At 37.4% G+C, this 22,722-nt stretch overlaps 1 protein-coding gene and 3 long non-coding RNA genes across 6 annotated transcripts; all 4 read left to right on the top strand.

Moving 5' to 3' along the window:
- Positions 1–3,375: 3,375 nt before the first annotated feature.
- On the top strand, positions 3,376–4,920 carry LOC125271321. 2 transcript variants are annotated; one of them, XR_007185559.1, is made up of 4 exons: positions 3,376–3,820; positions 3,897–3,971; positions 4,052–4,147; positions 4,225–4,920. It is a non-coding gene; the product is annotated as an uncharacterized LOC125271321 (long non-coding RNA). The 2 variants fall into 2 exon arrangements; XR_007185560.1 differs by having other exon boundaries at positions 4,052–4,920.
- A 639-nt stretch (positions 4,921–5,559) lies between these two features.
- On the top strand, positions 5,560–6,798 carry LOC125271316. Its single transcript, XR_007185552.1, has 2 exons — positions 5,560–6,136; positions 6,388–6,798. It is a non-coding gene; the product is annotated as an uncharacterized LOC125271316 (long non-coding RNA).
- A 1,611-nt stretch (positions 6,799–8,409) lies between these two features.
- On the top strand, positions 8,410–14,320 carry LOC125271315. 2 transcript variants are annotated; one of them, XR_007185551.1, is made up of 4 exons: positions 8,410–8,471; positions 11,145–11,222; positions 11,295–11,372; positions 11,519–14,320. It is a non-coding gene; the product is annotated as an uncharacterized LOC125271315 (long non-coding RNA). The 2 variants fall into 2 exon arrangements; XR_007185550.1 differs by lacking the exon at positions 8,410–8,471 and adding an exon at positions 9,184–9,843 and having other exon boundaries at positions 10,508–11,222.
- Positions 14,321–19,891: 5,571 nt separating this feature from the next.
- Positions 19,892–22,121, top strand: LOC125273108 (B-cell receptor CD22-like). The gene is made up of 5 exons (XM_048198376.1): positions 19,892–19,921; positions 20,171–20,240; positions 21,017–21,358; positions 21,457–21,815; positions 21,924–22,121. Exons 1-5 carry the CDS (start codon positions 19,907–19,909, stop codon positions 22,119–22,121), a joined length of 984 nt encoding a protein of 327 aa, XP_048054333.1. The 5' UTR covers positions 19,892–19,906.
- The last annotated feature ends 601 nt before the right edge of the window (positions 22,122–22,722 follow it).

The following is a 22,722-nucleotide window of genomic DNA, read 5'->3' as shown; positions in this document are numbered from 1 at the left end:
GGTAAACTTATATTATTCATTTTACAATAAAGTTCATGTTCATTTACAGTTTTTTACAATTGCCTTTACCAATACTTAAAGTACTTTGTGTGCATTCTTGGCAACATATATCTATATGTGAATGAGTCATTACTTTATAGAATGTACAGTAGAAAAAAGAAGAAGAAGAAATTAACAGAGTTGCTCAGGACAGCTATTAGTCAAATGAGTCCCCTATGCAGAACTTCAGAACTTATTCCACTCCTCTCTCTCTTCTTCTCCCTTGTCCTGATCCAACTCTGCTCCTCCTTCATCTATTCCTCTCCCTCACCCAGACATTATTTCTTATCTATTGTGTTAATGCCCACAACAGAAGGATTTTGTGCTAAATGTGTTTAGAGTCTTGAAAATGTGACAATGTGATATACAGACATACAATGCAGTGGATAAAATATGATGCTATGCAATTCAATTGTCACAGTCATCATCTGTCTATGAACTCCATTTCCCATCATCCTCCCTGGCTCTCACCTGCACCTGAAATAAATGTCATTCTACGTCTTCCTCTGTGTTCCCAGAGTATCTGTCTGTAACATCAATATGTAAGGCTCTAAACTTCTTAATGTGTTGCTGTTCATTTCCTATCAAATATGTTAAGTATAACATTAACAGCATTGTAAATTGAAGAATATTATATACATATATAATGTGTGTGTGTGTGAGTACAGTGAAACAAGAAAAATTACGCCTGTAATTGCAAAGTGAAGGTTTATAATAGATCCCTCCTTACTAATATGGGAGTTTTTGTGTTTTTCTCACTCAGAGTTGCTCTCAGATTGGTCATGAATTGCTCTGAAGCTAAGACTCCTACGTAGAAATTTAAGCTAAATTAGGAGCTTTCTGAGTGGATTTTTGGAAGCTTTACGAATGCGGGCCCAGATCACCTCAAACAAACATTTTATTTATGTAACTGGAAGAATGTTTGTTCATAAATTTGAGAGAAATTTGCCAAAATCTTATAGGAATGTTCCCTGTTAGCTGGGGTAACAGATTTTAGAAAGAAGAAACTTTTAGTTGCTCTTCGCCTCTTATTTTGAGTGTGTTTTTTTCTTTCTGCTTCAGGCTGCATTTTGAACAGAAGCCAGTGATATTGCATCATTTGAATATCAATATTTTGATTGGTTAGTTTCGTAATGAGATGAGTTTATGTTGTCAGCCTTAACTGGAGCTTTCATGAATAAAAGAAAATTCAAATAATATTTATGTTTGTCAGTAAGTAAATCAGTCAACTATTTGCCTCTTCTGACGGACTGTTAGGCCTGCTGCTGTTTAGAAGCACTTGTGTAAGTGAGTCAAGTGACACAGTAACTATGCAGATATCCAGCAGGGGGCGACAGACATTTACAATAACACTAATGAGCATTAATTGATTAGTTTAATTTCTTCATCATTCTTATTTGAAATGAACATCTTATAACACACCCATATGCCACAAGGTTCTTTTTGTGATTTTTTAAAGTAAATGCATTTTGTGGAACCATTGAAATTTCAAAACACTTATGATGTAACGAAGCCTCGTTTACTGAAATCACATGACTTTGGCAGTTTGATACGCTTTCTAAACCACTGATTTGAAACAAAAGATTCGTAAAGCTTCGAAGCTTCATGAAGCAGTGTTTTGAAATCACCCATCACTAGAAATTATTGAATAAAAGTCGTTATTTAGTTTTTTTGGTGCACAAAAACTATTCTTGTCGCTTCATAACATTAAGGTTGAACCAGTGTAGTCACATAAGCTGTTTTAAATATGTCCTTTTTGGGCATTTGAAAGTGTTATCTTACTGTCAATGGAGGCCTCACTGAGCCATCAGATTTTATCAAAAACATCTTAATTTGTGTTCTGAAGATTAATGAAGGTCTTACGGGTGTGGAACGAAATGAGGGTGAGTAATTAATGACAGAATTTTCATTTTTGAGCAAGCTAACCCTTTTACCTAATCGTTCATCTGAACAGTGCACATGCATTTTAGACACTCATGTTGTGTTGTGTTCTGCACTACATCTATAAAATAAATGCACATCCTTGAACGACCACCTTGTTTTGATATCCTATATGTAACAGGATTAGGTGATTGACAGCAGTGTTTGCCTATCAGTGAATAGCAGTGGCGTAGCCATTCTCATTACTCTCCATTCGTTTTAACCAATAAAAAGTCGTTAGAGAATCAAGAACCTCTGACTGCAGCGCACACAGCTTTCTTCTCGTCATTATAGTTAATTTGAGGCAGTTTCCGTGGCGTTATTTGCTCTCGCCCAGATTTTGCGTGCGCGGCTGTGCGCGCTCAAACTTTGTTATGTAAATCAAACATGCTTTTTCTCTAGAATTGTCTTCTCTCCTGGATTTAATGTTGCTAGAAGCTATTAACCATCAAATGTACATAACTGACTGTTAAAACAACACCTATAAATTGTAAAAAATTAAGTATATAAAAATATAATAACTAAATGTACAAATGATATCATTTTCAAATTTAGCCTACTTTAGTCAGCCAGCTATCAAGATATTTTTATTAGGCTATCTATTTAATATATATTTTTAAAGTTATATATTAAAAGTTAAGTGCTTATTGTAGCCTAAATGCTTATTGAATAATTATATTTAGCGAACCACGACTGATCATCAAATGGTACAATATCAGCATGAGTGTAATCAAAATGGTTTTTATCCCTGGTGGGGATAAAAAAAGATATCCCTCCCGGGTGATACTACTCCACAAACCACCAACAGAGCACATAAAATACCAAGAAATAAAAATCGTTTTTTTTTAAACATTGCCAAGTAAAACGCTTCGTTTATATAGAACTGTCTCTTTACGACCACAACAAACGGGACACTTTTCAGAGGCGCATTCCGACTTCGCCTCAGCGCGAGGCGCAAGTCAAACGAGCGCGGAAAAGGTGCAGGTGACAACGAGAGAGCTTCAGTTGAACACCAGTGAACTGCGGTCAGATGAGATGATGTCAGGCTATGTCGGTAAAACTCAGAAAAAATAACACGACTGTCCAATCAGTTATTATACTGTGCTCGTGGCGCGCACTCAAGAATTGCATGCGCAAATGCGCCGGCGCGCGCTGCATAATTACTTTATTATAGCTTAAATAAAGCGCAATAGATACTACGAGCAATGACCGTCGCTTGAAAATGAAATTGCCAAACATGTGATTAAAGCTGCCTCAAAACTGTGCATGCATGCATGTATTTGTTGACATGGTTTTAAAGCTATTGTTATCCAATTTGTTGGTCTTATAACGTCTTAAAAATGCACATATGTACACCAGGGAAATCTAAATTTTCTCGGGGGAGCATGCCCCCGTACGTACCCCCCTAGAAAACTACATTTTATGACCTCGGTAATTATGAAACCCTGTGTACATGTTCTATAAATTCTATCTAATGAAATCTGAGGTAAATGTGTATTTCTACAAATGTGCGCACTTTGAGAGTAAACGTTTGTATGTAGTATGCACTGTGATCAAAAATAAATGGGACCAAACGCGATTGAACGTAAAGGTTTGTGTCTCGTTATTCTATTAATAACTACCGATTGATTTTGCATTTCTTTTATAAAATAAGAATTATTAGTGTCATTGTAGTCATTATTAGTGTCATATATATATAATATATCGGCCCCCTCATTTTTAGATGGGCCCCCGCAAAAATAAAATTCTGGCTACGCCACTGGTGAATAGTACCTCCTATTTAAAGGTCGATTGGCTGTTACCTGGGATGCGTCACGTCCGTTTTCCCCCTTTGTTTTGGCTGTGTTGATGGTGTCTGTGGGTAAGTGTGCTGTGTTTTAATATGGTGACTTAGACATTGTTGGCGTGCATAATCTGAAAACTGTTTATTTAATTAGAGTGCAGTTTCTATATTCTGGTGCTGCTGCCCTTTTTGTGCTGCTTAGTGGGTTTGATGACTGTTTGCCTCTCAGGTATGCAATGTTAATAGCTCGTTGCGTGGCTAGTATAAAGTGAGTATAGTATATTTAACATTTTTTCTTGCCTAATTTAGTATACATGACTTCCTGTACCCCATGGTGGTAGCGGTGGGTATGACTGCGACAAGCCCGTGCCTATGAAGCATTTTATTCGGCGTGATATCCTGATGGTAAGTGTTTTAAAGGCAATTTATATCTGGGTGAGCATAATATTATTCTTTTTAACATCTCCTTTTGTTCGATGTAGGATTCTCCCTCTCGTTCTATGTTGTGACTGTTTGCTGCCGTGATCGTTTATGCCGTGATTGTTTGCTGCCGTGATCACTTGCTGCTGTCTTCGCGCTGTTAACAGAGCGGCGGTCCATACAGCCGCGCCGACGAAGTCATCAACGTTGATTAAAGGGGACTGCTGGTTTGATTCTGTTACGTGCCTTTCTAGAGCCCTGCTTCACGTTTTGGTTTATTTTATTATTAGTTATCACGGTTAAATCATTTAACCTTTTTCTTTAAGTTTGTGGACATTTTCTCTTTAAGTTTGTTCTTTTTTTTTTTTTTTTTGTGAAACTACAATCTGTCGATATGTGCATGTTTAATCTATGAATGCAATTCAAATCGTGTGGTGATCTACTGTATAGAAGTTGGTGTTGGTAACAATTTCAGGTGATTAACTATCTGATTTTCTGGTTGCATTGTTGCTTCTCCTCACTTCTGTTTGTTGATACCACTTAGGAGTTGCTGCATTGTTCATATTGCCATTTCTGCCCAGTTTATTTTCATAGTTATTTTCTTTTTGATTTATTGCAGGAGCTGGGGTCCCACGGGTGGTTTGATCTTCCTCCTTGTGGTGGTGGTGGTTCTCCTTCATCGTGTGCGGTGTACACCTTGAGTGTTTGATAGTGTGATTAGAGTGCACGGGTGTGTGTGCACGTGGAAGTGTGCTCTTGTGAAACCAAACTCTCTACATTGATCCCAGCCTTTGGGAGCCTCAGCCCCTGCTGGTATTACTCTGTCTTTGTTTTACATATACATACACAAATACATACTACCTCAAGTTGGTTTTGTTATCGTTCTCTTTTTGTAATGTGTTCTTGTGTTTGAAGTGGGGTTTTGTGTATTTTTCTGTGATTCATTGTTTTGTATTTTAATTAACTTTTGTATTAATAAACTTTTTTTTTTTTTTAATATACTCATGTCTCTGGCCTCATTTTGAGGGAACCAAACCTGTGTGCTATATTCCCCAATTTGGGTGGTTTGAGTATTTTCCCTGGGGTTAATCCTTAGGGTGGCGTAGTCGGACTTCAATATTAGTGAACAAAACCTTGGGCTTGTGTCTCAAAATTACACCGCCCCGCCACATATAGGCTGGATCAAACAATTTTAGAGAACTCCAAATAGTGATTTTTTTTTTTTTTTTTTTTTTTTTATTATTTTTATTTTATTTTTTTATGCTTTTACTTCTGTCAACAGAGATAAACCACAATGACATATCAGAATATGTCAAATTCCTGCACCACAACTCTGAAGAGAAAATATGTCACAGGCTGAGTCATTTACAGTAGCTGAGGTTGAAACAGTGTGTGTGTGCTCGTGCATATATAAAAAAAAATATGCAAATTGCAGTCCTGTGAGCTCAGTCAATTGGCTGGTAACATATGCATCACATGATCAGTGTGCTCTTGAAAGACCATAAATACAAACTGCATTCAAATCGACACCAGCTTTAGGAGCTCACCGATTCAAACTGATCACTTACGCCTTCCAGACAGGCAATGGGTTCAAAGAGCAGCAAAGCAAAAAGCAAAAATTACAATTACAATTACAACTACAATTATAAAGGCAGAAACCGCTATAAAAATCCCCAACGCGTCAATGTTTACAGATTTAATAACAACTGGGGTGGTATTGGAAACACCGATGGTGGTGTTGGAGGCATGGTTTTACCTGACCTAGGTCTGGGAGGCTTTAATAATTGTGGAGGCTGTGATTTTACTGGAGGCCTAAATGGTCTGGGAGGCTTTGAATTGCCGGGAGGCTTCGACATGGGAGGCTTTGATTATTCTGGAGGCTTCGATATGGGAAATTTTGATTTCTCTGGAGGGTTCGATATGGGAGGCTTTGATTATGGAGTCTGTGGTTTTTGAGTTAATTGGTTCAGACAGGTGAGTAACATTTGCTTAATGATCACTCTATGCACTTTTGTTTGGTCATTGAGTCGCTCTGTCTGGCATCTCATTACTAATTTAAAACTGATGAAGAAAAAATAAACAAGATTCTTAGAAAAAATACTAAGATTATTTTAAATTTAGGTAATGTATTTATAATTGCAAATATTTATACTTAAGAAAAAGACCAGTGCATTTTAATGACAATAATATATTTTTTTTTCTCTCAAATTTAATAACCTGCACAGCGTAACTGGATTTGTGGAAATGACATGGGTTTCAGCTCCAGTGAAAAACATAATCAACAACAAGGACAACAGCAATGTGATCTACAATAAACATCAGGACATCTTCAGTGCCATAAACATCATAAAGACAATGTTATCTGAATGCACAAATATAGCTCCAGCCTTTAAAAGATCAAAATAACAATTTAATTAGAAGACAAATATATTTAATCAATGTCTGATTTATAGATTGTGTGTGAGAGAACTATTATAGGGGACTAATAATGCATTGAGGTGAATTGGTTACTTGTTTTTTAGGTTTATAAGATAAGCATTTCCCAAAAATGATAACATGGAAACATGTCTGACAACATTCCTGAACTTCAATCTGATGATTTGACATTAAACAAAAGTCTTTTGCTTTGACCCATATAGTGTAGTGTATATCATTTGTCATATATTTTGTAATAAGTGTGTTGAAAACTAGTCACAGATTGTAAAGGTTTAGTCGCATCAGACTTTACACTCTATGCACTTGCCTAACCTCTCGGCAAAGAAAAACACAAGCTGCCGGGAAGGTGAAGCCTGTCATGACAGATGGAAATTCTTATCATTCTTTTTCGTGTATCATTAATTTTCTTGTCTTCTTAAAAGTTGTATGTTGCAATCCAAATTGTTGAAATGTATACTGTGCATGTTCTAACAGCCAAAGAAGGAGAACAATATAGGGAACGGGCATTTGATTTATGATTTAAGAGTCTGGACTGATTAAAAATGTGGAATTTTATCTGCTTAATAACAGAGCGATGTGCTTAGTAGTTGAAAGACTAAAAAAGAAATTAACATGTAACCTTGTGTTTTTTAATGCATAATTGTTTGGTTGTTAATTGAATTGATTATGTATGCTAAAGTGACTCCTACTTATGAAAAAAAACATGTCGTGAGCAACTTTGAGTCATGTCTGCTAATTGCTGAAGTAAATGATAGTGCCTTTTGGGATGGTACATCATCCTATAATCATTTCTATTACATTATTAAACTAAAAGTAAATAGAATTCACTAGACTCTGAGAATTTTTTTTAAAAAATTGTACCTTTAAGGGTACAACAGCCTGTCACCGGGGCAGTACCCTTGAAAGGACAATTTCACCCTTAATAGATACATATTCACTCCTAAAAAGAAAGGGTCTTTATTGCCATCGATGATTCCAGGAAGAATCTTTAACATCCATAGATCCTCTTCATTGGTCAAAAGGTTTTTTATAGTGTAAAAAGGTTCTTTAGATTATAAAAATGTTCTACACACTGGTTCTTTAAACAACTGTTAACTAAAAGGTTATTTGGGGAACCAAAAATGGTTCTTCTATGGCATCACTTCAAAATCCCTCTTTTGGAACCTTTATTTCCTAGAATATAGAGTAGCAATTAAAGTACTACTGTGAAACTTTCAGGGGTAAACAAGTACAAAGACGTCTGTTCAAGGTACATTTTTTTCACTTTTTTTTTTTTTTTTTTTTTTTTTCTGAGAGTGTATATGAGAGTATTGTTTGTGAAACAGAATCAGAGCAGTCAGACACAATGAGTTTCTCCGGGGCTAGAATGATAAAGCCGGAGGGGAAAGTCTGTCAAGGGAGATGTCGAAATGAACATTCCTGAAATACACTGGATATTTTTTAGGCTCCTGTTTCTCAAAATCACGGGAGTTTGCAGAAACCAACATTTTTTTAATATTTTTGTCAGGACAGGTTGTTTTTTGTATAGTATGTTTCACAATCAATGTTTTTCCAAAGCAGATTTACAGAAACAAGTCAAAATGAAACCAATGTATAGTGTAGTGCATACAATGTTAGTGAATGGTGATCAAAACAACAACTCACATCAGAGTCCCGGATACCCTAGCTACAGCACTGCCAAGGGCACATCCTCTGTGACTTGCAAAAACATATTTAGTGGCATATGTTTTCACAGATTTTAATTATTAGTAATCTTTAAAAACAACATTTATATTTTCTCTTAATTTAATAGAGTCCATATGCTGTTAATGTCTGTCATTATAACAGGAGGAAACGAAGGGATGGTCAAACTGAAGATCTCACAGTGAAACAGGTAAATCATCTCAACATGATTCACATCAGCTGTTGTCTGTTTCAGACTGTAACTGTACAGACCGACGGGATTCAAACCTTCTCAGTCACAATCCAGTCAGTAACCAGTTTGTACTATAATATAAAAATCAAAAAACAAACCTGATTTTATTGGACAGTTGTGAGTGGGAGTTTTTAGTCAATTTATCCATGTCACGGTACTCACGAAGACGAAGACAAGATCCAATAGCAGCAATTTATTAGGGTAATCCAGAAACGTAATCCAAACAGGCAAGGGTCAAAATCCATAAAGACAGTCCATACAAACAGGCACGAGAATAACACAAAGAAAACCAAACCAGAAAACCAGAAAACCAGAGAACGAGAGGTACACGTAACATTAAACAACGAACCACAACCAAAGACAGAAACAACTCAGTATAAATAGACAGACACTAATAACATAATACAATCCAGCTGGGTGCAATGAAGTGATGACGAGTCCAGGCAGTGTTTTATGGGATATGTAGTGTATGTAACGGGTGGAAATAAGAGTCCAGGATGGAGTGCCCTCTAGTGGCTGATAGGGCACTCTCACTGGTGATCATGACATTACCCCCCCCTCAAAGGAGCGGCTACCAGACGCTCCACCAGACAAAACAAAAACAAAAACTCAGGAGGGAGGTGGACAGGAGGAGGATCAGGGGGAGGGATGGCGGGCCAGATCCAGGGTGCCCAACTGATAGCCAGGGCGGTGCTGGAGGAACTGACCAGGCTGGTTCCAGCGGTTCTAGAGTCCTGGCTGAGTGCCAGGGTGGCGCTGGAGGAACAGACCAGGCGGGTCTCAACGGTTCAGGTAGCCTGGGCGGCGGCGGCAGGGCAGACGGCCTGGGCGGCGGCGGCAGGGCCGACCAAGGGTGCTCCGTGGCCTTATCGGGGAGAGCGGGCAGCTCTGGGACGGCAGCGGGCTCGGGCTGCTCTGGGGGCGGCGGCAGGGCAAGGCGCTCAGGAAACCAGAGAACAACCGCTGGAGCGGACTCACTGGCTGGAGCGGCCTCTGGAGCGGACTCACGGGCTGGAGCGGCCTCTGGCTGAGCAGGTGTTGCCCAATGGATTCTACAGGAGAGATATCTAACAAAGTCCCAAAAATCCAGGTTTTGAAGCCCTTCCATCTCCTATTGAGGCAGTGGGTCCCTTAGGGACACGCTCCCTGCTCGTGGCTGGCCGACGAACCCTGAAGCTCATGATGCTGGATCTGTTAGTGGTGGTTCGTTCTGTCCCGGTACTCACGAAGACGAAGACAAGATCCAATAGCAGCAATTTATTAGGGTAATCCAGAAACGTAATCCAAACAGGCAAGGGTCAAAATCCATAAAGACAGTCCATACAAACAGGTAGTGATGGGACAGTTGATACCGGGGCTCCGATGCTCCGACGCAGTTTTCAAAGCACTATTGTATCACACACTGTACCGATGCTTGTATCGAAATGACAATACCACGTGATTGATGACGTTTGAAGCTTCAAATGTCATGCAGTATCGGAAAATCGGGACAGCTGGTTTGAAAAATTTGGCGCTTCACCTGATACATAAAAGGAAAATGCATTTAATCATGTTTTATTGCTGGGGTCTCAGAGACCCTGAACAGAATATAAGGGTTAAACTGCTCATCCCAAATGATCAATTATGATCACATCATTGTGTATTTTATATTATTGATCAATATGTGAATCCGTTGAATAGGCTACACATGACAGGAGTTGTGGTCTCATTGTCACAAATTAATTTAGATGAGATTAGTTTAGATCAGATAGAACTGTATTGATCCAAGACAAGAGTGATTCCGTGTGTCACGGACTTCTGAAGCTTTGTCTGGTCATGTGCTTTTTCAAATCTGCTCCCCATTTGTTAGATATGGTGGAGAAAACAAGTCTGACCACCAGATGTCGCTAATGTGCACTGTGTTAAAAGCTTCGAATAATGAACCTTTTTTCGGCACAATTTGATGAAAGCCTCAAACGCTTCAGAAAGCCTCGGTTTCCCATCACTACAAACAGGCACGAGAATAACACAAAGAAAACCAAACCAGAAAACCAGAAAACCAGAGAACCAGAGGTACACATAACATTAAACAACGAACCACAACCAAAGACAGAAACAACTCAGTATAAATAGACAGACACTAATAACATAATACAATCCAGCTGGGTGCAATGAAGTGATGACGAGTCCAGGCAGTGTGTTATGGGATATGTAGTGTATGTAACGGGTGGAAATAAGAGTCCGGGATGGAGTGCCCTCTAGTGGCTGATAGGGCACTCTCACTGGTGATCATGACAATCCAATCTGGTTAAGTGTTTAATGATAATTAAGGGTTTTGTACAAGATACATGTCTGCCATGACACTGACCAATCAGAGATGACTTCATTCATGTACAATCATTTATCATTGATTTGTTTTATGTGGTGGTCAAAAACATGGTCTAATCTGTCATGTGGCTTGAATTTGAAGCCATTAAAAGCGTACGGCGTCCCATTTATTTTGAACATTGTCAGGGATCTTTTTTCCTGTATTTTTTACAGTGTTTCTATAAAATCATGTATATTCCTAAATTCATCATTGACCATATTTGTAATATTATATATTTATTGTTGTGATATTTTGTGATGTGTGTCCTTCTGTCTCTCCTGTAGATCTCTGATCCCAATGAAGACACATATACAGCTCTTGAGCTCAAGTCCACGACCTCTGACCTGTACGACACACTCACAGTAAGTGAGACGTCACAGTCAGATGATCCATCACAGATGATCACATGACCGATCTCTCTCTCTTCCACACAGACGGTTCATCCCAGAGCTCCTGAAGACTCCTGCAGGACTCTTGATCCTCAGAGCTTTTCTAAACATGAGAATCCATCAGTGAGTGTCTGAACCTGCAGCTCTTCTCAATATCATCAATCAAACTCTCTTCAGCTCTAGTGTGATTGATTTGTGGATCTTGTGAAAGGTTTATAATGTTGTTGATGAACTTCAGTCAGTCTTTCTTCATCTTATTGTTTGTTCAGATGCAGGAAGATGCTGCAGTAAGAGGCGGAGCATGAAGGAACCATTCCTGCGCTCTGTGGGCGGAGCCATATATGATTGACAGGGATCATCAGTGATGAGTCATTAGTTTTATTTCTGTATAATTAAAAAAAAAAAAACATGATGTAACAGGGGAATTAAATGCAAGTAAAAAGCTGGTGAATTGTCTGTGTGAAAAAATGTATAAACATAAATGCTAAAATTAAGGAGCCGTTTATATGACACGACTAAAAACTGAAAACTTTTTATGAGATTTGGCCGGTCATTTACACAACAGTGACGTTTTAGGGTACTGAAAATGCAAACTTTTGAAAACGGGTTTCAAAGTGCAAGTTTTTGAAAACTATATTTTTATCATCTCCGTGTAAACTACAAAAAACATGAATTTGTTAAAAATGTGACGTCATGCATGTGTGTTACATGTTCAGTCTAAAGGAGCGTAATGTTTCTTTACAAAGTGACATCGCCAACTACTGGCCAGGCATGAGTAATACACTGTTTTTAACAAAAGAAAAGTACATCGTTGTCGTGTAAACGTACCCTGAGTCAGAGTGATGTTCAGTGGTGGATACTAGATGTCTTCATGGGTCGACTTGAAATTATTAACATAAATATTAATTTCCTTGTCATTTGAGGAGAAACATAACACTTATGAGCGGTTTATCTACTTGGAAGTAATCGCCAGATCGATTACAGAATAAACCATCTAAATGCTGATCAACTAATTCAAATTGACAAAAATTAAACCACAACTGTATATTTTCATGTTTTTCCTCAAAACAATTTGTTGAAACCCACAAAAATCATATTAGCCTACATCTTATACAAAGTCTGCTATAGGCTACAGTATCTGGGTTAAAATCGTAGATAATGTAAATGTTACGAAGAAGAATCTGAAAAGGAATTTCATCTACAAACACTTGCTTTTAAATCATAATCGATCATTTTACCCTGAAACACTGAACAAAATCATAATTGTGCACACTGACAAACGACAATGTTTCATTGATGGTCTCAAAGTGCTCAATCAGCTTCTGTTATTCTGTCTTTTGTGTTTCTGTAACTTGATCAGTTTGTTTTTCTCATTTGTTCAAACCCTCAAACTACCACCAGAGGTCACCATTTCCTGCTCCTGCTAGCCTCACCTGTAAATCACAATCATTCATCTTATCTTGTACTGTGTTCAAACTCCTTCATATGTTCGTATTATAATTCTGAACCCATCTATTCCTGTGTCTCTAGTTTCTTCAGTCAGTTCGCTTTAATAGCGGCTCTTTACACCATTTTTGAATGTTTCATCTTGTATTTCTCGCTTCAGGCCACATTACTAATGGTGTTCTGAAATATTCGGTGTCTGAGATTTTCGGTGACATAATGAACAGAAATAAATCGTATAAGCCTATCTTGACAGCGCTATAGCTAGCCTATATAAAATATTTTAGGCTAGGCTAAAAACGAGAGCTAAAATCTAACAATTTTTTTAAATGATGCTCAGTTTTTTTATATATTTTCGCTTGGTAGTATTTTTATCTTTCATATAGGCCTATTGACGTGAAGGATCTTGGCAAGCCTGCCCTGTCCCACTGAAAATGAACTGGGATCTCGTGGTTCTGTAGTCTACCAAGTAAAATGCACCCCCTGACCAAGGCCATAATGTATATTAATAAAATAAAGTAATAACGAACAGATAAATACAAACAAGCTGTGCCAAATCAGCTAAGCCACCGGGATTGAGATAATATAAACGGAGGTCGGAGCCAGCTGCAAGTGGGCAGTACAAAGTAATAGAAGATTTTAATTGGTTTGTTTAATGTAATGTAATATCGTTCACGCTCCTAGTGGCGGTAGCGCGCGCACACACACACACACACACACAATCGCATGCACACATTGTTTTTGTGATTTGTTGGCACATTCCATAGACGTAATGGTTTTTATACTGCACAAAACGTATTTTCTATTGCCCTACACCAACCCCTACACCTAAACCTAACCCTTACAGGAAACTGTGCACATTCTTAATTAAAAACACCAACCCCTACACCTAAACCTAACCCTTACAGGAAATTTTTAATTAAAAAAAAAAAAATCCTTCTGTATGATTTATAAGCCTTTTGAAAAAATAGTGTAAAAACGTGAGTCAGTGTTGACAATGAATGGTATTTGGATACAAACAATAATTACAAAAATGTAAGAATTTCAAACTATGAAAATGCGTTATATATACATTTTTTAAGATACTATGAACTCCAGCCTACTTGCGGCATAAGCTCCACCCACTTGCTGTTGTTGGCGTAAGCTCCTCCCACTTGCGGGTCTCCGGGCTGCAGCGATATCTACTTGGACCCCCGCGCTAATGGTACAGCGGCGCAAATTACAAAACAGAAAAATTGGAAAAATAGAAATTCGGTTAGTTTCATTTATTCAAATGATTGTTTCTTAAGTCATCATTTTGCAAAAGTGAAATTGAGAAAAGGGGGAAAAAATGGCAAATATCCATTTATGATGTAACCGAAAAACAAGAAAAATGAACGTCTGGTTTCAGTTTTTCATTTTTGCATTTGCATTGTATGGTCTGAAAACTGAATTGTGAAGCGTTACATGGACCTTTTGAGCCCGTAAGTCACACTTGGGTAAAATTGGTTTTATATTTGCACATTCGGACTTCTGATGAATTCAGACTTTCCAATAAATGTGCAATAAATTAATGTTTGCGAATTTTAAGCAGCGACATGATATTGACAACCAACGATTGTCAACTTACAACATTTTTCACAGTCGATCAAAATAGGCAAGTATTGTTTTAATGGCATATTTACTTGTGAATGTCGACTGAATGTCCAATGTAGTGTGATTAACAAGGCCATTGAATACGGATGTCCGAATGTGCGAATATAAAACCAACTTTACCCAAGTGTAAGTCACGACTTCAAACCACGACTCACGAATTTGTAGCGTTCCAGTATGGAGTCAATATTCCAGGCAAAGTCACGCCAAACTGCCTGAGCGCAAGGAATTTACCTTAACGTTAGCTCGCCCAACATTTCCATGTGGCGATATACTTACACGACATACTTATCGTTTCAGACACATAACATTGTAATACTTAATCGTGTGTGTATTACTTATCATTATATTGTTATTAATTTGATTGCAACGTTATATTGTCCAAAAGTCTTTATAAGTCGTTATATTTGTCATCGTGTACCACTTGCATTTACCGTATCCGTGAGGGCTGACATTGTTTTTTCTAGTGATGGGACAGTTGATACCGGAGCTCCGATGCTCCGACGCAGTTTTCAAAGCACTACTGTATCACACACTGTACCGATGCTTGTATCGAAATGACAATACCACGTGATTGATGACGTTTGAAGCTTCAAACGTCATGCAGTATCGGAAAATCGGGACAGCTGGTTTGAAAAATTTGGCGCTTCACCTGATACATAAAAGGAAAATGCATTTAATCATGTTTTATTGCTGGGGTCTCAGAGACCCTGAACAGAATATAAGGGTTAAACTGCTCATCCCAAATGATCAATTATGATCACATCATTGTGTATTTTATATTATTGATCAATATGTGAATCCGTTGAATAGTTGTGGTCTCATTGTCACAAATTAATTTAGATGAGATTAGTTTAGATCAGATAGAACTGTATTGATCCAAGACAAGAGTGATCTTCTGAAGCTTTGTCTGGTCATGTGCTTTTTCAAATCTGCTCCCCATTTGTTAGATATGGTGGAGAAAACAAGTCTGACCACCAGATGTCGCTAATGTGCACTGTGTTAAAAGCTTCGAGTAATGAACCTTTTTTCGGCACAATTTGATGAAAGCCTCAAACGCTTCAGAAAGCCTCGGTTTCCCATCACTAGTTTTTTCACGGGCTATGTGACGCCAGAGCGCGGAACTGGGAGTGCATCGATCTAGTGCGAGTTCACGGGTGGGAAGTCACGGGTTTGACTGCCGTTCCAGTGCACTTTCACGGGTAGAAGTTTGGAAAAACACGGGTTACGGGTTGCCTGGAACGCGGCATCAATATCCATGGATTAGGTTTATTTAAGTTGTAAGAAACACTTTTGGGCCCTACCTTTAGTGTAATCGTTTGTTTTACTCATGTTTTCGCAGTTTCCCCTATTAAATCCAGTCACGCAGCAGGTTCTTTTGCCACTCAGTCCAGCTGAGGGAGCGCGTTCCAGCGGGAAAGTGACGTCGATGCATATATTCACGAGTTTCCTGTTTTGTATTAAAGCGACTCTGAAAATGTTAGTGCACACTCTTCAGCTTACATTAAAGGTAATTAGCCTATGTTTCAGCGTTAAACGAAGTCAAGCTTATATTCTGACTGTTATTGATGCACAATATTTTATAAGCTATATTGTGTTATGTCGTGTCATGTGTTAGCTCTGTTTGATATAAACAGGTGTCGTTTGGATTCGCTAAACAAGCCAATAGCGTTTTAAGTAGCCTCATTTTGTTGTTTCTGTTTTACCTTAAGTCTTTAAAGCATATAGTTTTAAAAGTTTGCTGAAATGATAGCATAATAATATAAATTGCAAACTCCTGTGGTGAAGGCAGTAGTAAACTTTCCTAGTTTGCAGAAGCACTTCTAATCTGGCTTGAATTTCTACTGTTATATGTTATGTTTCCAAAATTGCACACATGCATGAAAACATGTTAATGTACTTTAAATATAGTTTAATGATTATCCAAATAGGCCCTAATGAATTATGCATGTAATAACTAATGTCTATAGCAGGGGTGTCCAAACTACGGCCCGCGGATGAATTTTAAGCGGCCCGCAGCTTGTTTATTAAAATATATTATGTGTGGCCCGCCATGCATTATTTACAAATCATGCAGTTTTACAATGTCAACACAAGGCGGCAGTACTAGATTTTAGGCAAGTGAAACATTAACGCACCAAAAGCAGAATGAAACAGCGCTACTTGTGCGCTGCGTGACTCACGAGCTCACAAATGTGTTTACTTGCTGAGCGTCTCGAGACCACCAAACAGCTGGTGAAAAGTGTTCAAGTTCGGCGTAGAGGTCTCAGGTACAAGCTGCAAATCTCTCTGTGATTTAATTCAGTTTAAAGCCAGTTGAAACAGCGCTGACGATCAACAACACTGCAAATCAGGAGAAACATTGAGCCGATCCAGTTAGACTACTTTTAAACCAACAATTCAACAATTCAATTTATCATGGATTTACTGTGGTAACACTAACTGTAACCGTGGTATATTGTCAGAAATGTAGGTTCATATTTTATTTTATTTTATTTTATTTTTAATGTAGACTTGTATTAAATGCCAATAAGGCCATATTACAGACTATTTCTGTCATAAACTTGCAGTTTTGTGCATGCGTATTTATATTAAATGTGTTTATAGACTAAACAACTTAAAGCCTTTCTATATATAGAAACAATATTTTTTACTTTTTACCAAGTAGTGAAGTGACGTGTGGTTTAACCTACGGTGATCTAATTAGAGTACTTTTAATTTAAATAAGAATAGAGTTCTAACTCAGTAATAATATTTAAATGTCACCCTTTAAAAGGAGGTTAAGTTTTATAGATATAGTTTGTGTATTAAATTTGCATCTGTGTCCTATCTCAAACTACTCTGTCAGCTCAAGCTTTTGTCAAATCTGCTGTTTTCAAGAAACAAAACCTGTAGGCCTAAAATAAATAAATAAATATATATATATATTGTACACCAGACTTTATTTTTTTCACAATGTATTACAAATGTTAATAATACAGGTTTGTTGTAATGTAATTTTATTATATATTTTAGACTGAATGTGTCAGTAGCAAAGGCTGGTATCACTGGGTTCACATGAGCAGACCAAACTTCCCACAACGGCACAACCCTGTGTAAAGTGTGTTAATGTGTGTTTAAATGCAAGTGTTTTTAATTATATATGTCATATATGTCATGACTTCTCCTCATTTGTGAATAAAATTTCAACACAGAATCAGTTGCTCTTTTTTATTTAAAATGAAACTACTCTCATTATTTACTTTCTTTGATATTACACATATGCAAATTACTACATGGCCTATTATTTTAGCTGCTATAAACATAATTAAAATTTAGACATTTTAATTGTTATGGAAAGCTTGAGTAATAGAACATTTCATATTGAATATAGTGCAGGTTTGATCATTTCACAACTTAGTTCCATATAGTTCCATATCAAGACTGTTAAACTGAACCCTGATTCACAGCGCATCATGTTTTTTCCACATTATGTTTTGTCAATGAAATGCATCATTTTGTGGGAAAAAAAATGTTGAGAATGTTTCCTAATAATTTGAAAAAAATAAAAAAATAAATAACACTTCACTTTAGGATTTATTAAAGTCTCTTTGAAATTATTTATCAGCTGAGCAAGCAGTTAAGAGATGACCAATCACAGCAGTGTGTATGTCTGATTATCCACATAACAATAATATTCCTCATACTTTTGACAAATATGTCTTCTTCATATAAATATTTGTAAATAAAACCCACATTAGTAACTTTAGTTTTGTAGTTGATCAATTAACCACTTGTAATTCAATTTTAACATTTTAATTGTTGTGAAGCTTGTAGAATTAAACTAAAACCTTGTGAAAGTGCTGCAGAGAAGCTAATATCACTGTCTCATCATGTTTCTATTCATAGAGAGCATTGTGTGTTTTGCAGAAAAAGGTTTACATGCATTAAAGGTACAATATGTAATATTTTAGCAGTAAAATATCCAAAAACCACTAGGCCAGTGATATATATTTTGTTCACTTGAGTACTTACAGTATCCCAAATGTTTCCAACTATTTGTAAATCGTGCAATTTTAACCAAGGCTTCGGGACGTGTGAGGAGTCGCCTGTCAATGGCGTCATACCCGCGTTACCCTCGGTTTCCGGTTTATTTTGTAGAAACCATGGAAACACCAAAGACGCTAAAATAGACAAGGGAACAACTGTTTTGATATATTCATAGACAAAAAACTAATTATTGTTATATAGCTCAACACGTTTAGTCTTAATGTTTAAATCAAATTTTCTTGATTTACAGCGAGTACCATGCTTTACCACGCCTCAGAGAAAAACAACATATTCTAAAATCGATTGATCTTACTGCAGTGTGTAACAGTGTCTCGCAGCAGCCGCCGAGCGAACGCATAACATCATTTTCAACACACTCAAATGTATCTAATATGATAAACAGAGCTGTGTTACCTCATACTCATGACCGGAAAAGCGGAAGCAGCGCCGGCGACTGTGTCATAATAAAAGTCCCGCTGCTTGTGAGGCGTGTGTTGATCAATCGCTCCAGCTCCTCGTTCAGCTCCACAACACTCACTCCTGCTCTGCTTCATACTACAGTAACGTTAATAATCGCATCCATGAACATGATTTCTTCCCGAGTCCTATCCCTATGCTTTTGCACCGTCCGTTGAGGTGGAGACCACATGTCCCAAGATGTTTTGAATAGGCTTCTAGTGACCTCTAGCGGACAGAATTATTACATACTGCACCTTTAATTCATGCATGTCAAAAACATAAAGGGAACAGAAACTCTCAATGTGTTTTAAAAATAATAATGTCTGGTTAAAGTTATGCAGGCTATCAACTGAGAAAGCAATTGGGAATAACAAAATAATCACAACTGAAACTTTTAATATGCCACCACAGATACATTTATACAAGTTATCTTATCAAACGAACTAAAAGAAAATCAAAACAGTTGTACTAAAACAAACAAACTCAATGGCTGTTGGCTCATTTCTTAACGATACACCACCAGTGGCTGTAATCACTACTAAATTATATCTCACGACACAAAGTAACCTGCAAACTATTGAGCATACATAAAGAGTTATTAATAAAAAAGAATCTTAACTTCATTTGACGCAGAAACACAATCACGTTAACGAAGACAGGGACAGTGCACTAAAATTTTCAGTGGCGCTTTAACCTGCTTGCCTCTAATGAACGTCACTGCTGTGCAGAAGCATTAATCACGTGACACAATAATGAAAGATGTCCAGTAGGGGGCGACAGACAAAAGAGGACAAAGAGTTTCTCTTTCTGAGTGCAAAAACATCAACTAACCTTCACAATAGGTGTGAAATATTCAGCAGAACATCTGGTTACTCAATCCTGTTCTCTAAACGTCTTCATGGTGAGAAAAAGAAAAAGATCATCATTTTCCTTTAAGTAGGTTTAGTTCGGTGATGATGTTCTCTTGTAGATGGAGGGACACTGATATTTCCAGCACTGGTCATTAATAAACAGTGTTAGCCACAGAAAGTCCTTCACTGTGAAGCTAAAGTGCTTGAGTTAAAACAGTCAGTCATTTGGTTGCTGTTGATCTGATGAGCTTCAACACGGTAAGACAAACACATTCATACTTCAATAAAAACTGATGATTATTTCTATAGATGAAGCTCATATAACACATGATTCCTGACATGAGAAATATCTTCTGAACATCTAATGATCAGTTCATTTACACACACTGATGTTGAGCATTAATAATCTTCAGATGAGCAAAGATCTTACTAACACTAAGAGCTGTTTAGAGTGATGAACAGACACTGTTTATGAGTATATGAGTGATGATTTATGCTGTATTATAGATATATTTGATGCTGATGTTGGTCAGAATGGCTCCTGCTCTTCCTCTGATCTTTCTGCTCATGATTCACAGTGAGTCTCTGTTTCATTCACATTAGAAACACTGTTTTTATTTAATTTGATTTCAAAGACGCCATAATGAGTGATTAATGAGCAGTTTTCTGTTTTGTTGATGTATTTCCTTTTGAAACAGGAAGTTAGGCTGTGTAGCAGCAGATCATCAATAGTTTTTGGGCCATAAATGAATTAATATGAACTAAAAGCTGTAAAACTCACATTTATTTGTCATTTGTTGCATTATTTGATAGAGCAGCATGTTGTTCGTCGCTGATTTCTTTACTCTGTTTTCACACGTCTGTCTCTTTTCATTTCTGCTTTTCTGCAACACCTTCCTTCAAAGCTGATGAAGTCTTTCACACTGAGATCCTTTATTAGATTTTAAGAATATTATCTTGTATTTTTTCTGTTACGAGGCATCGTTTTCATTTAATAAAAGTATTCATATGCTTTCCTATGTTTTCAGGGTCTGATGTAACTGATATTGTCTTAATATTAATTTTCATATATATATATATTTTTTTTCAGAGTGCATCATGTTGTTTTTGGCTGATTTCTTTTTTCTCTCTTCTCTCCTCTGTCTCTGTACATTTATTTCTGCTTTTCTGAAACACTTTCCGTAAAAGATGATGAAGTAAATCACACTGAGATCATTTAGCACTCAATAGATTCTGAGAAGCTTATATTTCCTGTAATGAGTCACTGTTTTCAAATATTAATAAAATATTGTCATGTTTTCATAGTCCAACTGATAAAACAACATTTTCATCTTGATGAATTCTGTGTTTCAGGGGTTTCTAGTGCAGGTTGGGGTGTGAGTTACAGTCCTTCACACATCTGTGCACTAAAGGACTCATCAGTGATAATGAGCTGCACTTATACATACCCTACTGGATATAAGATCGAGAAAGTGTTCTGGTTCAAAGGCCCATTACAAGAGTGTGTAGAGCTTCCAGATCTGTCTAATGACACTGAATATAGTCAGAGGCTTCAGTATCTGGGAGATAAACAGCAGAACTGCACCATCAGACTGAGTCATGTGACACTGAAGGATTCACACATGTACTATTTCAGATTCATCACTGATAAAGACAAATGGATTGGTAAACCAGGAGTGTCTCTTAATGTCACAGGTGACTTTCATGAGGTTTCTCTCTTCTTCTGTGCATTATGTTGAATAATAATCAGTGTATGACAGCAGCACTAGATATAATGTGTGTGTTGTGTTCAGATCTTCAGGTGGAGTCTCCTGAGAGAGTGACAGAGGGAGATTCAGTCCGTCTGACATGTAAAAGCAGCTGCACTCTGACTGACAGAGCAACATTCATCTGGTACAGAAACTCACAGCCATTAACTGAGAGAAGAGACAGAAACAATGAACTCCTGCTGCAGTCAGTCAGAAGAGAGGATGCAGGCAGATATAGCTGTGCTGTACACGGACACAATCACATCTCTCCTGCTGTTCAGCTCAATGTCACATGTGAGTACAGATTCAGTTGTTCTTTTTATGTATTGAGTTTATGTTTGGAAATACACTTTCATTTGTCTATTTTAGATGTCTCAGTGTTGATAACTGGATCTGGTGAAATAGTGTCAGGAGATTCAGTGACTCTGATCTGCAGCAGTGATTCAAACCCTCCTGCTCTGAACTTCAGCTGGTTTAAGGAGAATGAAAGCTCAGCTGTTGGATCTGGACAGAGTTTCAGTGCACTACAGAGTGGACGCTTCTACTGTCAGGCTCACAATCAACATGGATCTCAGAGATCAGACGCTGTAACTGTCACAGGTGAAGCTTTTATTAACACACTCCTGTATCTTCACATCATTCATCAGTTTGGAGAGTTAATCATGATGATCTTCCTCTTTCAGTTCATCATGGTGCTGGTAGGAATGTGATTGTGATCGCAGCGACATCTGGAGGATTATTCTTCATCATCATCATCATCTTGTTTATAATGTGAGCTCAATAAAAAAAATCTGCAGTGATTGTATAAGTTCACTTTTGGTCTAATGTATCTAATGGCTCAGTTGTGTTTTTAGTTATTAGTAATCATGAAAATCAACATTCATATTTTCTCTTAATGTAATAGAGTCCATATGCTGTTAATGTCTGTCATTATAACAGGAGGAAACGAAGGGATGGTCAAACTGAAGATCTCACAGTGAAACAGGTAAATCATCTCAACATGATTCACATCAGCTGTTGTCTGTTTCAGACTGTAACTGTACAGACCGACGGGATTCAAACCTTCTCAGTCACAATCCAGTCAGTAACCAGTTTGTACTATAATATAAAAATCAAAAAACAAACCTGATTTTATTGGACAGTTGTGAGTGGGAGTTTTTAGTCAATTTATCCATGTCACGGTACTCACGAAGATGAAGACAAGATCCAATAGCAGCAATTTATTAGGGTAATCCAGAAACGTAATCCAAACAGGCAAGGGTCAAAATCCATAAAGACAGTCCATACAAACAGGCACGAGAATAACACAAA

The sequence above is a fragment of the Megalobrama amblycephala genome, linkage group LG7 (genome assembly GCF_018812025.1).
Source record: "Megalobrama amblycephala isolate DHTTF-2021 linkage group LG7, ASM1881202v1, whole genome shotgun sequence".
Classification (NCBI taxonomy): Eukaryota; Metazoa; Chordata; class Actinopteri; order Cypriniformes; family Xenocyprididae; genus Megalobrama; species Megalobrama amblycephala.
The sequence above is the reverse complement of the archived record's forward strand: the minus strand, read 5'-3'. Positions and strand labels throughout refer to the sequence as shown.